Here is a 16,669-nt window from a genome sequence, read left to right as displayed (position 1 = left end):
CGCTGATCAGGGAGCAGATACACGGGAGTAACGCGCTGATCAGGGAGCAGATACACGGGAGTAACGCGCTGATCAGGGAGCAGATACACGGGAGTAACGCGCTGATCAGGGAGCAGGTACACGGGAGTAACGCGCTGATCAGGGAGCAGGTACACGGGAGTAACGCGCTGATCAGGGAGCAGGTACACGGGAGTAACGCGCTGATCAGGGAGCAGGTACACGGGAGTAACGCGCTGATCAGGGAGCAGATACACGGGAGTAACGCGCTGATCAGGGAGCAGGTACACGGGAGTAACGCGCTGATCAGGGAGCAGATACACGGGAGTAACGCGCTGATCAGGGAGCAGATACACGGGAGTAACGCGCTGATCAGGGAGCAGATACACGGGAGTAACGCGCTGATCAGGGAGCAGATACCCGGGAGTAACACGCTGATCAGGGAGCAGATACACGGGAGTAACGCGCTGATCAGGGAGCAGATACACGGGAGTAACGCGCTGATCAGGGAGCAGATACACGGGAGTAACGCGCTGATCAGGGAGCAGATACACGGGAGTAACACGCTGATCAGGGAGCAGATACACGGGAGTAACGCGCTGATCAGGGAGAAGATACACGGGAGTAACGCGCTGATCAGGGAGCAGATACCCGGGAGTAACGCGCTGATCAGGGAGCAGATACACGGGAGTAACGCGCTGATCAGGGAGCAGATACCCGGGAGTAACACGCTGATCAGGGAGCAGATACACGGGAGTAACGCGCTGATCAGGGAGCAGGTACACGGGAGTAACGCGCTGATCAGGGAGCAGATACACGGGAGTAACGCGCTGATCAGGGAGCAGGTACACGGGAGTAACGCGCTGATCAGGGAGCAGGTACACGGGAGTAACGCGCTGATCAGGGAGCATGTACACGGGAGTAACGCGCTGATCAGGGAGCAGATACACGGGAGTAACGAGCTGATCAGGGAGCAGATACACGGGAGTAACGCGCTGATCAGGGAGCAGATACACGGGAGTAACGCGCTGATCAGGGAGCAGGTACACGGGAGTAACGCGCTGATCAGGGAGCAGATACACGGGAGTAACGCGCTGATCAGGGAGCAGGTACACGGGAGTAACGCGCTGATCAGGGAGCAGATACACCGGAGTAACGCGCTGATCAGGGAGCAGATACACGGGAGTAACGCGCTGATCAGGGAGCAGGTACACAGGAGTAACGCGCTGATCAGGGAGCAGATACACGGGAGTAACGCGCTGATCAGGGAGCAGATACACGGGAGTAACGCGCTGATCAGGGAGCAGGTACACGGGAGTAACGCGCTGATCAGGGAGCAGGTACACGGGAGTAACGCGCTGATCAGGGAGCAGGTACACGGGTGTAACGCGCTGATCAGGGAGCAGGTACACGGGAGTAACGCGCTGATCAGGGAGCAGATACACGGGAGTAACGAGCTCATCAGGGAGCAGGTACACGGGAGTAACGCGCCGATCAGGGAGCAGATACACGGGAGTAACGCGCTGATCAGGGAGCAGATACACGGGAGTAACGCGCTGATCAGGGAGCAGATACACGGGGAGTAACGCGCTGATCAGGGAGCAGATACACGGGAGTAACGCGCTGATCAGGGAGCAGGTACACGGGAGTAACGCGCTGATCAGGGAGCAGGTACACGGGAGTAACGCGCTGATCAGGGAGCAGGTACACGGGAGTAACGCGCTGATCAGGGAGCAGGTACACGGGAGTAACGCGCTGATCAGGGAGCAGATACACGGGAGTAACGCGCTGATCAGGGAGCAGGTACACGGGAGTAACGCGCTGATCAGGGAGCAGATACACGGGAGTAACGCGCTGATCAGGGAGCAGGTACACGGGAGTAACGCGCTGATCAGGGAGCAGGTACACGGGAGTAACGCGCTGATCAGGGAGCAGATACACGGGAGTAACGCGCTGATCAGGGAGCAGATACACGGGAGTAACGCGCTGATCAGGGAGCAGATACCCGGGAGTAACACGCTGATCAGGGAGCAGATACACGGGAGTAACGCGCTGATCAGGGAGCAGATACACGGGAGTAACGCGCTGATCAGGGAGCAGATACACGGGAGTAACGCGCTGATCAGGGAGCAGATACACGGGAGTAACACGCTGATCAGGGAGCAGATACACGGGAGTAACGCGCTGATCAGGGAGAAGATACACGGGAGTAACGCGCTGATCAGGGAGCAGATACCCGGGAGTAACGCGCTGATCAGGGAGCAGATACACGGGAGTAACGCGCTGATCAGGGAGCAGATACCCGGGAGTAACACGCTGATCAGGGAGCAGATACACGGGAGTAACGCGCTGATCAGGGAGCAGGTACACGGCAGTAACGCGCTGATCAGGGAGCAGATACACGGGAGTAACGCGCTGATCAGGGAGCAGGTACACGGGAGTAACGCGCTGATCAGGGAGCAGGTACACGGGAGTAACGCGCTGATCAGGGAGCATGTACACGGGAGTAACGCGCTGATCAGGGAGCAGATACACGGGAGTAACGAGCTGATCAGGGAGCAGATACACGGGAGTAACGCGCTGATCAGGGAGCAGATACACGGGAGTAACGCGCTGATCAGGGAGCAGGTACACGGGAGTAACGCGCTGATCAGGGAGCAGATACACGGGAGTAACGCGCTGATCAGGGAGCAGGTACACGGGAGTAACGCGCTGATCAGGGAGCAGATACACCGGAGTAACGCGCTGATCAGGGTGCAGGTACACGGGAGTAACGCGCTGATCAGGGAGCAGGTACCCGGGAGTAACGCGCTGATCAGGGAGCAGATACACGGGAGTAACGCGCTGATCAGGGAGCAGGTACACGGGAGTAACGCGCTGATCAGGGAGCAGATACACGGGAGTAACGCGCTGATCAGGGAGCAGATACACGGGAGTAACGCGCTGATCAGGGAGCAGGTACACGGGAGTAACGCGCTGATCAGGGAGCAGATACACGGGAGTAACGCGCTGATCAGGGAGCAGGTACACAGGAGTAACGCGCTGATCAGGGAGCAGGTACACGGGAGTAACACGCTGATCAGGGAGCAGATACACGGGAGTAACGCGCTGATCAGGGAGCAGGTACACAGGAGTAACGCGCTGATCAGGGAGCAGGTACACGGGAGTAACGCGCTGATCAGGGAGCAGATACACGGGAGTAACGCGCTGATCAGGGAGCAGGTACACAGGAGTAACGCGCTGATCAGGGAGCAGGTACACGGGAGTAACACGCTGATCAGGGAGCAGATACACGGGAGTAACGCGCTGATCAGGGAGCAGGTACACAGGAGTAACGCGCTGATCAGGGAGCAGGTACACGGGAGTAACGCGCTGATCAGGGAGCAGATACACGGGAGTAACGCGCTGATCAGGGAGCAGGTACACAGGAGTAACGCGCTGATCAGGGAGCAGGTACACGGGAGTAACACGCTGATCAGGGAGCAGGTACACGGGAGTAACACGCTGATCAGGGAGCAGATACACGGGAGTAACGCGCTGATCAGGGAGCAGATACACGGGAGTAACGCGCTGATCAGGGAGCAGGTACACAGGAGTAACGCGCTGATCAGGGAGCAGATACACGGGAGTAACGCGCTGATCAGGGAGCAGGTACACGGGAGTAACACGCTGATCAGGGAGCAGATACACGGGAGTAACGCGCTGATCAGGGAGCAGGTACACGGGAGTAACGCGCTGATCAGGGAGCAGATACACGGGAGTAACGCGCTGATCAGGGAGCAGATACACGGGAGTAACGCGCTGATCAGGGAGCAGGTACACGGGAGTAACACGCTGATCAGGGAGCAGGTACACGGGAGTAACGCGCTGATCAGGGAGCAGGTACACGGGAGTAACGCGCTGATCAGGGAGCAGATACACGGGAGTAACGCGCTGATCAGGGAGCAGGTACACGGGAGTAACGCGCTGATCAGGGAGCAGGTACACGGGAGTAACGCGCTGATCAGGGAGCAGATACACGGGAGTAACGCGCTGATCAGGGAGCAGGTACACGGGAGTAACGCGCTGATCAGGGAGCAGGTACACGGGAGTAACGCGCTGATCAGGGAGCAGATACACGGGAGTAACGCGCTGATCAGGGAGCAGATACACGGGAGTAACGCGCTGATCAGGGAGCAGGTACACGGGAGTAACGCGCTGATCAGGGAGCAGATACACGGGAGTAACGCGCTGATCAGGGAGCAGATACACGGGAGTAACGCGCTGATCAGGGAGCATGTACACGGGAGTAACGCGCTGATCAGGGAGCAGGTACACGGGAGTAACGCGCTGATCAGGGAGCAGATACACGGGAGTAACGCGCTGATCAGGGAGCAGGTACACGGGAGTAACGCGCCGATCAGGGAGCAGATACACGGGAGTAACGCGCTGGTCAGGGAGCAGATACACGGGAGTAACGCGCTGATCAGGGAGCAGATACACGGGAGTAACGCGCTGATCAGGGAGCAGATACACGGGAGTAACGAGCTCATCAGGGAGCAGGTACACGGGAGTAACGCGCTGATCAGGGAGCAGGTACACGGGAGTAACGCGCTGATCAGGGAGCAGGTACACGGGAGTAACGCGCTGATCAGGGAGCAGATACACGGGAGTAACGAGCTGATCAGGGAGCAGGTACACGGGAGTAACGCGCTGATCAGGGAGCAGATACACGGGAGTAACGCGCTGATCAGGGAGCAGATACACGGGAGTAACGCGCTGATCAGGGAGCAGGTACACGGGAGTAACGCGCTGATCAGGGAGCAGGTACACGGGAGTAACGCGCTGATCAGGGAGCAGATACACGGGAGTAACGCGCTGATCAGGGAGCAGGTACACGGGAGTAACGCGCTGATCAGGGAGCAGATACACGGGAGTAACGCGCTGATCAGGGAGCAGGTACACAGGAGTAACGCGCCGATCAGGGAGCAGATACACGGGAGTAACGCGCTGATCAGGGAGCAGGTACACGGGAGTAACGCGCTGATCAGGGAGCAGATACACGGGAGTAACGCGCTGATCAGGGAGCAGATACACGGGAGTAACGCGCTGATCAGGGAGCAGGTACACGGGAGTAACGCGCTGATCAGGGAGCAGATACACGGGAGTAACGCGCTGATCAGGGAGCAGGTACCCGGGAGTAACGCGCTGATCAGGGAGCATGTACACGGGAGTAACGCGCTGATCAGGGAGCAGATACACGGGAGTAACGCGCTGATCAGGGTGCAGGTACACGGGAGTAACGCGCTGATCAGGGAGCAGATACACGGGAGTAACGCGCTGATCAGGGAGCAGGTACACGGGAGTAACGCGCTGATCAGGGAGCAGGTACACGGGAGTAACCCGCTGATCAGGGAGCAGATACACGGGAGTAACGCGCTGATCAGGGAGCAGGTACACGGGAGTAACGCGCTGATCAGGGAGCAGATACACGGGAGTAACGCGCTGATCAGGGAGCAGGTACACGGGAGTAACGCGCTGATCAGGGAGCAGATACACGGGAGTAACGCGCTGATCAGGGAGCATGTACACGGGAGTAACGCGCTGATCAGGGAGCAGGTACACGGGAGTAACGCGCTGATCAGGGAGCAGATACACGGGAGTAACGCGCTGATCAGGGAGCAGGTACACGGGAGTAACGCGCTGATCAGGGAGCAGATACACGGGAGTAACGCGCTGATCAGGGAGCAGGTACACGGGAGTAACGCGCTGATCAGGGAGCAGATACACGGGAGTAACGCGCTGATCAGGGAGCAGGTACACGGGAGTAACGCGCTGATCAGGGAGCAGGTACACGGGAGTAACGCGCTGATCAGGGAGCAGATACACGGGAGTAACCCGCTGATCAGGGAGCAGGTACACGGGAGTAACGCGCTGATCAGGGAGCAGGTACACGGAGTAACGCGCTGATCAGGGAGCAGGTACACGGGAGTAACGCGCTGATCAGGGAGCAGGTACACGGGAGTAACGCGCTGATCAGGAGCAGGTACGGATACGGGATCAGGGCAGGTACACGGGAGTAACGCGCTGATCAGGGAGCAGGTACACGGGAGTAACGCGCTGATCAGGGAGCAGGTACACGGGAGTAACGCGCTGATCAGGGAGCAGGTACACGGGAGTAACGCGCTGATCAGGGAGCAGATACACGGGAGTAACGCGCTGATCAGGGAGCAGGTACACGGGAGTAACGCGCTGATCAGGGAGCAGGTACACGGGAGTAACGCGCTGATCAGGGAGCAGGTACACGGGAGTAACGCGCTGATCAGGGAGCAGGTACACGGGAGTAACGCGCTGATCAGGGAGCAGGTACACGGGAGTAACGCGCTGATCAGGGAGCAGGTACACGGGAGTAACGCGCTGATCAGGGAGCAGGATACACGGGAGTAACGCGCTGATCAGGGAGCAGAGTACACGGGAGTAACGCGCTGATCAGGGAGCAGGTACACGGGAGTAACGCGCTGATCAGGGAGCAGGTACACGGGAGTAACGCGCTGATCAGGGAGCAGGTACACGGGAGTAACGCGCTGATCAGGGAGCAGTACACGGGAGTAACGCGCTGATCAGGGAGCAGATACACGGGAGTAACGCGCTGATCAGGGAGCAGATACACGGGAGTAACGCGCTGATCAGGGAGCAGGTACACGGAGTAACGCGCTGATCAGGGAGCAGAGTACACGGGAGTAACGCGCTGATCAGGGAGCAGGTACACGGGAGTAACGCGCTGATCAGGGAGCAGATACACGGGAGTAACGCGCTGATCAGGGAGAACAGACGCTGATCAGGAGCAGGTACACGGAGTAACGCGCTGATCAGGGAGCAGATACACGGAGTAACGCGCTGATCAGGGAGCAGGTACCCGGGAGTAACGCGCTGATCAGGGAGCAGATACACGGCACGGGAGTAACGCGCTGATCAGGGAGCAGGTACACGGGAGTAACGCGCTGATCAGGGAGCAGATACACGGGAGTAACGCGCTGATCAGGGAGCATGTACACGGGAGTAACGCGCTGATCAGGGAGCAGATACACGGGAGTAACGCGCTGATCAGGGAGCAGATACACGGGAGTAACGCGCTGATCAGGGAGCAGATACACGGGAGTAACGCGCTGATCAGGGAGCAGGTACACAGGAGTAACGCGCTGATCAGGGAGCAGATACACGGGAGTAACGCTCTGATCAGGGAGCAGGTACACGGGAGTAACGCGCTGATCAGGGAGCAGGTACACGGGAGTAACACGCTGATCAGGGAGCAGATACACAGGAGTAACGCGCTGATCAGGGAGCAGATACACGGGAGTAACGCGCTGATCAGGGAGCAGGTACACAGGAGTAACGCGCTGATCAGGGAGCAGATACACGGGAGTAACGCGCTGATCAGGGAGCAGGTACACGGGAGTAACACGCTGATCAGGGAGCAGATACACGGGAGTAACGCGCTGATCAGGGAGCAGGTACACAGGAGTAACGCGCTGATCAGGGAGCAGATACACGGGAGTAACGCGCTGATCAGGGAGCAGATACACGGGAGTAACGCGCTGATCAGGGAGCAGGTACACGGGAGTAACGCGCTGATCAGGGAGCAGATACACGGGAGTAACGCGCTGATCAGGGAGCAGGTACACGGGAGTAACGCGCTGATCAGGGAGCAGATACACGGGAGTAACGCGCTGATCAGGGAGCAGATACACGGGAGTAACGCGCTGATCAGGGAGCAGATACACGGGAGTAACTATTTCCAGACGTCTGTCTGTACACTAGTTTTTCCTATGGGGGTAGATTGAGGTTTTGTGGTAACCGGGTCACGGTGCGGGGTTTTTCTGTCGCCCACTTTCTGTACCTTGTTATACCTCATATTATGCACTTTATTTTCTACCTATAGGTATTACATACGGGATATACTATATACTATAAGGAAATCTGTACCGGGGCGGTTTTACTTTGTCGCCGGGTTTAATATTGTTATAATAAGTTTACGGCATACATTATGGATAATTATTTTGCGCATATTTATGTTACATGGTCTCTGAGCAGAGAGCGTTTTGTGAGGTTTCTCTGGGGTTATTCTTGGCGTTACCTCTCCGCACCCCTGGGGTATGGATTGCAAACACTTTTTCCCAAGTCCCTTTGTGGGGCTCAGTTTTCTATCCACTTGAGCCGTGTTTCTCTGGGGCTTTGGTGTATGTATATGTATGTGTGTATACGTGTGTGTGTGTGTATGTGTACACGTGTATGCAAAATAACTATATATATATACACACACGCGCACACTGCAGCACAACAAGTTTACGGCAGAGAGGAAATTCTCTGTCGTTGCACTCACCTTTACAGCTGCACTCAACCTCAGCTCTTTCCTTCTTCACCTCACACGTCACCACTTCACTCCCCTCAAAGGGGCATTTGGACCCCACCCCTAGACTTCCTCCTGCGGCTTCGTCTTTCAGATCCACAGCATCGCACTTCAAGAGACCGGAAAGCATAACACCGGATTTGTGTCTCATCTCTCCAGACTCTTTACCATCCAACAGCTGAGCACTGTGGTCCCTGCCGTGTTTAGACACCACTTCTAGGGCACTGAGGTCCTCTGCCTCCTGCTCCCCACTCCTGCCCTCAAGTGGAGGCTGCTTCATGTCAGGCAGCTCATCGTCCCATTTTACAATGGGGCCCCCTTTCATTTCCCGGAGCTCGGCCCCCCACCCCTCCTTCTCCTGCATTGGGAGGTCATCGCAGTTAGGACTTTCAGGCCCTTCCTGGTCTTCGTTAATATTGGGGCTCAATACCGCCTGATCCTCAAATGTTTTGTCCAGAAACTCCAAATCCAAAGCTAAGGATTGTTCAGAAGTGTGGCCAAGAGATGTACAAAAGTGATCATCGTTCAAAGCGTCCATGTCCCTTGGCTCAGTGATATCGGAATGTGGCTGCTCGCTGTCCTCTGTTAGTAGGCCAAGATGGTGGCTCTTGCTAGCATAAAATGGTTTATCCATTGTATCTTGACCTTCCATTGGCTCGCATTCCGGCTCAATGCTTCCAAGGAAGCAGTCGCCCACTGCCGCCTCCTTGAGCGGCGTCGCCTTCTCCTCTGGCGTCTTGCCCAAAGAATATTCGGCTGCCTCGCTCTTTGCCTCCAAGCCCATGAAGCTCTCCTGGGTGAGAGAACTGTGCTCGCTGTTGCAAGTCTTCTCGTCGTACATCATGCACATCAGAGAGTCGGGCAAAGAACACTCATCGTGGCTGTTGGGGATCATATCTCCTACTTGGGAGATAAAGGTTTCGCAAGTGAGGTCCGGAGGGCTACAGGCTGGACTGGGTATCGGCTCCTCCAGAGCTTCAATTTTAATCTCCGCTTCGTCCTTGATGGATTCACACATCCTTTCTAGGTTACAAGCAGCAGGCTCGTACATCTTGGCGTTCATCTGGTAATGGCAACACATGTTCTCCCCGCCATTCCTTTTATGCTGGGCGTAGTTCCGGTAAGCATCTAGGAAGGTCAGCTGTGGGTCGTTCATAATGTAGTAATCTGTACGGCTCAGCCCGTGCTTGGCGGTGCCCAAAAGCAGGTCCCGGTCATGTTTGCCGCACTCCCACCACACCGGGAGGTAAAGACTGGGGCGGCAGAGCTTGAGACGCTCCTGGAGGTGTGGGTGCCTCAGCACCTGCTCCCGGACTTTTCTCAGGAGTTCGATACGGTACAGAGTCCTCGCCGCGCGTTCTTCTGTTATGGGGTCCAGGAAAATAGAGGGATCAGCTGAACCTACAAGGGGCAGAAGAAAAATATATTACCATGGTCAACGATCACTTCATCTTCACCCTACATGTATCTGTATTTAGTTATGAAAAGTCATAAGGAAACGATGTAATGACCAACACAACGAATAAATATGGAAAAATAAGACTTCTGTTAAATGCCACCAATAAGCATAGCAAAGAAGGGTGGGAAGCCATGTTGGTCCTTTCTTCCATGTAGTAACAGAGGAGGGAGAGGAAGTAGGGGGTATGATACCTTTTATTGGACCAACAAGTCGTTGATATGTTACAACCTTTCCGACCTCTCAGGGTCAGCGTTCCCCGATGAAGGACCCCGAGAGGTTCCATAGCTTGTAACAGAACTACTTGTTTTTCCAATAAAAGGCATCGTACCCCCTACTCCCTCTCCCTCCTGTGTTACTAACAATAAGTATAGCTAACGTTTCAATACCCAGAGTCCTGCCTCACCATATCCAGGGCTCCCAGGTTCTTCCTGGAATGAAATAAATTGCACGTCCCACTCCCTGCCACCCCACAGCATCGTCCATCCTCTGCATGTCCCACAGCATCGTCCATCCTCTGCATGTCCCACTCCCTGCCACCCCAAAGCATCGTCCATCCTCTGCATGTCCCACTCCCGGCCACACCACAGCATCGTCCATCCTCTGCATGTCCCACTCCCTGCCACCCCAAAGCATCGTCCATCCTCTGCATGTCCCACTCCCTGCCACCCCAAAGCAAAGGTGAGTCCTGCCTCACCATATCCAGGGCTCCCAGATTCTTCCTGGAATGAAATAAATTGCACGTCCCACTCCCTGCCACCCCACAGCATCGTCCATCCTCTGCATGTCCCACAGCATCGTCCATCCTCTGCATGTCCCACAGCATCGTCCATCCTCTGCATGTCCCACTCCCTGCCACCCCAAAGCATCGTCCATCCTCTGCATGTCCCACTCCCGGCCACACCACAGCATCGTCCATCCTCTGCATGTCCCACTCCCGGCCACACCACAGCATCGTCCATCCTCTGCATGTCCCCCTCCCTGCCACCCCAAAGCATCGTCCATCCTCTGCATGTCCCACTCCCTGCCACCCCAAAGCAAAGGTGAGTCCTGCCTCACCATATCCAGGGCTCCCAGGTTCTTCCTGGAATGAAATAAATTGCACGTCCCACTCCCTGCCACCCCACAGCATCGTCCATCCTCTGCATGTCCCACAGCATCGTCCATCCTCTGCATGTCCCACTCCCTGCCACCCCAAAGCATCGTCCATCCTCTGCATGTCCCACTCCCTGCCACCCCACAGCATCGTCCATCCTCTGCATGTCCCACTCCCTGCCACCCCAAAGCATCGTCCATCCTCTGCATGTCCCACTCCCTGCCACCCCAAAGCATCGTCCATCCTCTGCATGTCCCACTCCCGGCCACACCACAGCATCGTCCATCCTCTGCATGTCCCACTCCCTGCCACCCCAAAGCATCGTCCATCCTCTGCATGTCCCACTCCCGGCCACACCACAGCATCGTCCATCCTCTGCATGTCCCACTCCCTGCCACCCCACAGCATCGTCCATCCTCTGCATGTCCCACTCCCTGCCACCCCACAGCATCGTCCATCCTCTGCATGTCCCACTCCCTGCCACCCCACAGCATCGTCCATCCTCTGCATGTCCCACTCCCGGCCACCCCACAGCATCGTCCCTCCTCTGCATGTCCCACTCCCTGCCACCCCACAGCATCGTCCATCCTCTGCATGTCCCACTCCCTGCCACCCCACAGCATCGTCCATCCTCTGCATGTCCCACTCCCTGCCACCCCACAGCATCGTCCATCCTCTGCATGTCCCACTCCCGGCCACACCACAGCATTGTCCATCCTCTGCATGTCCCACTCCCTGCCACTCCAAAGCATCGTCCATCCTCTGCATGTCCCACTCCCTGCCACCCCACAGCATCGTCCATCCTCTGCATGTCCCACTCCCTGCCACCCCAAAGCATCGTCCATCCTCTGCATGTCCCACTCCCGGCCACCCCACAGCATCGTCCATCCTCTGCATGTCCCACTCCCTGCCACCCCACAGCATCGTCCATCCTCTGCATGTCCCACTCCCTGCCACCCCACAGCATCGTCCATCCTCTGCATGTCCCACTCCCTGCCACCCCACAGCATCGTCCATCCTCTGCATGTCCCACTCCCTGCCACCCCACAGCATCGTCCATCCTCTGCATGTCCCACTCCCGGCCACACCACAGCATCGTCCATCCTCTGCATGTCCCACTCCCGGCCACCCCACAGCATCGTCCATCCTCTGCATGTCCCACTCCCTGCCACCCCACAGCATCGTCCATCCTCTGCATGTCCCACTCCCTGCCACCCCAAAGCATCGTCCATCCTCTGCATGTCCCACTCCCGGCCACCCCACAGCATCGTCCATCCTCTGCATGTCCCACTCCCGGCCACCCCACAGCATCGTCCATCCTCTGCATGTCCCACTCCCTGCCACCCCACAGCATCGTCCATCCTCTGCATGTCCCACTCCCTGCCACCCCACAGCATCATCCATCCTCTGCATGTCCCACTCCCTGCCACCCCACAGCATCGTCCATCCTCTGCCTCCAGATATGTCCATCCTGCCAGTCCTAGAATATGGCGATTGCACCCACTAATTTCCATCCACTACTTGCTGCCGCGACCTTCAGTGGAAACGAGTTAATTAGGTTGGTCAAGCTCTTGAGTAATATATGTGCACCTGTTTGTTTAACACATGGTAGCGGATTTGAGTGCATACTCACTACTCCTTGTGTTACATTGCACTAGCACAGGGCTCGTCAACTCCAGTCCTCAAGGGCCACCAACTGGTGTTTCAGGATATCCCTGCTTCAGCACAGCTCAACCACAATGACTAGACCATGGGTGGCCAACTCCAGTCCTCAAGGTCTACCAACAGGTTAGGTTTTCCGGATATCCTTGCTTCAGCACAGGTGGCTCAATCAGTGGCTCAGTCTTCGACATATCTGGAGGCAGTCTTCAACTGAGCCACTGATTGAGCCACCTGTGCTGAGGCAAGGACATCCGGAAAACCTAACTTGTTGGTGGAGCGGGAGTTGGCCACCCTTACTGGAACATCGCCGAGATGCTTCTCTTACCGTCGTCCTTCCTCAGCGGGAGACGGCAGACGTTCCTGCACATGGCCACGAAGCTGTGGAAGTATTTCTCCAGGCTCTCGTCTGCCTTCTTATCGAGGCGGGACATGGCTCGGAACTGGGTCCAGTCGAAGCATTTCTTCTCCGGCTCGTAAATCACGCCGAAAGAGGAGACGGTCCGGTAAAAGTCCGCCTGCTCTCTCCTGGTCCACCTGAGGGATGAGATCATCCAGATGTAACCGGCTTCGCCGTGGGCCATGTGCTGGGATACGCTGAGCGGTACGGCCCAAACACGGCCGGTGAATTCTATGGAAACCCTTCGCTATCCTCACTACCGGTTAATGGTAGTTCAGTATGTTTAACTTTGTATGCATTTCACATCCTTCACTACATTCTGAATATGCAACGGCTCCTCCCAGCTTGGAGGGGAAAGTAAGCGCAACCTCCGAGTCTTCCAGAGACCGGCAGTAAGTGGAGGGAAGCCTCAACGGGACTTCGAATGGACTCATTGCGCCTTTAAAAAGCAGAGAGGACCATTTAATGAAAAAGGTTGAAGGACTAAGTGCTTTCCGTTTTGCAAACCCAGTGTACGTTGGTAAGTGGGAATGGGTTAGACTTGCAGGGGTGCGCAAACTCCCCCCCCCCCCCCCACGTCTGCTCTCCTCCCCTGCTCGCGCCCCCCTCCTTACCTGGTCTTCGGCGTCAAATTACATCACAGGGTCACGGTTCCATGGCAACGTGACGTCACGTGACAAATGTCGCCGCGTTGCCATGGCGAAGACAAGGTAAGGGAAGTTGCAGAGGCCTCTCGCGGTCCCCCAGCTTTTAATTTAGCCGCTGCGCCCCCCCCCCCCCGAAAAATCTTGCGCCTCCCAGTTTGCGCACCCCTGGGTTAGAGCACAGCCACACACATATATATTATATATACCATGACCCCTTGCAGACACACTTACTATAACACCTCCCCTACTGTCTCTAAGGCCGCGCTTATAGTGCCGGCGACAGCGACGGTGACGTCACTCTGTGGTCACTGGAAAAATCAAATTGAAGTGACTTCCAGCGATCGCGACCAAGCCGTCGCGCCACTCCTATTATAAGCGCACGTGACGGCGTCAACACATTTGTTTTGACGCGGCGTCGCTGTCGCCGGCACTATAAGCGCGGCCTAATTTCTCCCTAGTTACCGCTTAAGACTGTAAGCTCACCGGGGCAGGAAGTCCTTCTCCGGTCTACTTTTATGTATGACGCGCATATTCTTATTTGGTCATGCGTGTTACTGCGGTAAAGAGCTATGTACATGGACGGCGCTATATAAAGACACACACACACACACACACACACACACACACACACACACACACACACACACACTACCTTTTCTGCATCTCCTTCATGATGGGATCCATCTCCGCCCTCCGGACCATCTCCTCCTGCAGCCAGTAGCTGTGGTTGTTGGGAGCCAGGACCTCTGGCCGTGCTAGGTCCTTGCGGTTGCAGCGTTGATATACCGTGATCAGCCTGCGTAGCCTCGCGGTCAAGGCCGATGCTACAGGCCAGCTGGGCCGGTCTGAGTCCGGGCTCTCCTGGGCTTCAAACACCATGAAGGCCATTAGCAGCGGAAACAAGGGCCTCAGCAATGCCATGCAGGACGAAAGACAACTAGTGACGTGGTTATTGGGTTCAAGGGTCAAACACAAAAAGGACCAGTGACCTAATGACAGTGGGTCATCGGGTCAGCATGTAAGATCATAGTGACCTAACGGCAGTGTCATATTTGATGGGTTAAAGGATCCATTCCATATAGGACCAAAGAGACCTAATAACAGTGATATGTAGAGCTGGTTAAAAGGTCAGTGCTGTGGCTTTGCAATCCTTTGCAGGCCTCTCTAGCAGTGAAGAGCCGAAGAGGCCAAATTACGGGATGTGATCATGATCAGCATTTAGTTTGCAACCCTCAATGACCTCTGCAAGTGGCATATTCTCACCTGCATGACTCTCGTCGTCTCGCTGCTCCACGCGCTCAGCGCTGGCATTTGCATTCTCCTGGCAAAAAGGACACATTAAACCGACCTTATAAAGGGGCAGAAATTATTGTGTATGCGTGCCTGAGTGTCCGTGTATGTGTGTGTGTGTATGCGTGCCTGAGTGTCAGTGTATGCGTGTGTGTGTATGCGTGCCTGAGTGTCCGTGTATGCGTGTGTGTGTATGCGTGCCTGAGTGTCAGTGTATGCGTGTGTGTGTATGTGTGTGTGTGTGTATGTGTGCCTGAGTGTCAGTGTATGCGTGTGTGTGTATGCGTGCCTGAGTGTCAGTGTATGCGTGTGTGTGTATGTGTGTGTGTGTGTATGCGTGCCTGAGTGTCAGTGTATGTGTGTGTGTGCACTTGCGTGTCAGTGTATGCACATGCATGTCAGTGCGCGCAGTATTGATCACCCCGGCAGTGTGCCCGTCTCTTCTCACCACTCACCTCTTGCGGCACATCCAGTTTCTCTTGGTTCGTTTCCTCCTTGTCCGCTCTGCCCCTAAATAGAAATAACAGAATATGAATCCTCCGAGGGGAAGTGTGTTGGGTGATACCTCGGGGGAACACTTTGGCTGCCAAAAAGGCCAGCGAGGAAAGGTAGAGAAACGTGGCCCCTACCACAGAGACACGACAAACTTTCAAAATGCATTCACAAAAAAATATATAAAAATTTCCACTGGTTATTGACCAAACTCGATTCCCGGTGAACCCGTTTAACCTCCTTTGAGTGGCCGGGGACGTAGCTACTCGATCATGGGGTCTGGCTCTCAGGGGCCCCGTGCAATAGGAGCTACGTCCAAGAACCCTGCTCGTTCTACTAGGGCAAATCTGGACTGATGGCGGACTAAAGCGGTCACATGATGGGAGTGAGGGAGAGGGGGGGAGGGAGTAAGAGGGAGGGGAGGGAGAGGAGAGAGGGAGGGGAGAGAGGGAGTGAGAGAAAGGAAGGGAGGGAGGGGGGAGGGAGGTGGAAGGGAGAGGGAGGGGGGAGGAAGAGGGAAGGGGGAGAGAGGGAGTGAGAGAAAGGGAAGGAGATAGAGAGGGGAGAGAGAGAGGGAGGCAGCGGAGGGAGACAGGGAGGGAGGAGGGAGAGAGAGAGGGAGGGGGGGAGAGAGGATGGGGGGAGGAAAAGAGGGAGGGGGGAGGGAGGAGAGAGAGGGAGAGAGAAAGGGAGGGAGAGAGGGAGGCAGCAGAGGGAGAGAGGGATAGAGGGAAGGGGGGAGTGAAAAAATGGGAGGGAGAGAAAGGGAGGGAGGGAGAGTGAGAGAAAGGGAGGGAGAGGGAGGGGGGAGAGAGGGAGTGAGAGAAAGGGAAGGAGAGAGGAGGAAGGGGGAGAGAGAGAGGGGGGGAGAGAGAGAGGGAGGGAGAGAGGGAGACGGATTTTTCTTATAGTCACATTTCTAAAGATCAGAAAGGCTTTCTCCACTTAAGAGTATCATATGTAATCATACAGAAGTTACAGCCCGGTTATAGGACTGGCACTGAGCCCCGCCCAGGGTTACCCGATGCTTAGCCAGCACACTCGCGTCTCCACGCCCTTGGAACAAGACGTACAACAATGGACCGTGATGGCGACTACGGCGACACGACCCAAAACAGAAAGGATGAGCGCAGTCGCTCACGTCTTCATTGGAGACATTATGGGGGACGTGCAAATAGCAAGGGTAGTGTAAAGAATGGGGGACAAGACAGATGGGGGCGCAGGGGCCCCCTAAAAACCCAGTCAT

General features: G+C 56.1%; 1 protein-coding gene across 5 annotated transcripts in view; it reads right to left on the bottom strand.

Annotated features, from left to right (window-relative positions):
• The window catches only part of CHD6 (chromodomain helicase DNA binding protein 6), a 189,724-nt gene that overhangs the window by 40,594 nt on the left and 132,461 nt on the right, over window positions 1-16,669 (bottom strand). For all 5 annotated transcript variants that reach the window (XM_075571929.1, XM_075571932.1, XM_075571933.1 and 2 more), the window contains 5 exons: window positions 15,387-15,441; window positions 14,905-14,962; window positions 14,294-14,507; window positions 12,923-13,131; window positions 8,357-9,784 (listed from right to left, as the gene is read on the bottom strand). In XM_075571929.1, the coding sequence (XP_075428044.1) occupies window positions 8,357-9,784; window positions 12,923-13,131; window positions 14,294-14,507; window positions 14,905-14,962; window positions 15,387-15,441 (1,964 nt within the window). The remainder of the gene's footprint in view (window positions 1-8,356; window positions 9,785-12,922; window positions 13,132-14,293; window positions 14,508-14,904; window positions 14,963-15,386; window positions 15,442-16,669) is intronic.

The sequence above is a fragment of the Ascaphus truei genome, chromosome 15 (assembly GCF_040206685.1).
Source record: "Ascaphus truei isolate aAscTru1 chromosome 15, aAscTru1.hap1, whole genome shotgun sequence".
Taxonomy (NCBI): domain Eukaryota; kingdom Metazoa; phylum Chordata; class Amphibia; order Anura; family Ascaphidae; genus Ascaphus; species Ascaphus truei.
The sequence above is the reverse complement of the archived record's forward strand: the minus strand, read 5'-3'. Positions and strand labels throughout refer to the sequence as shown.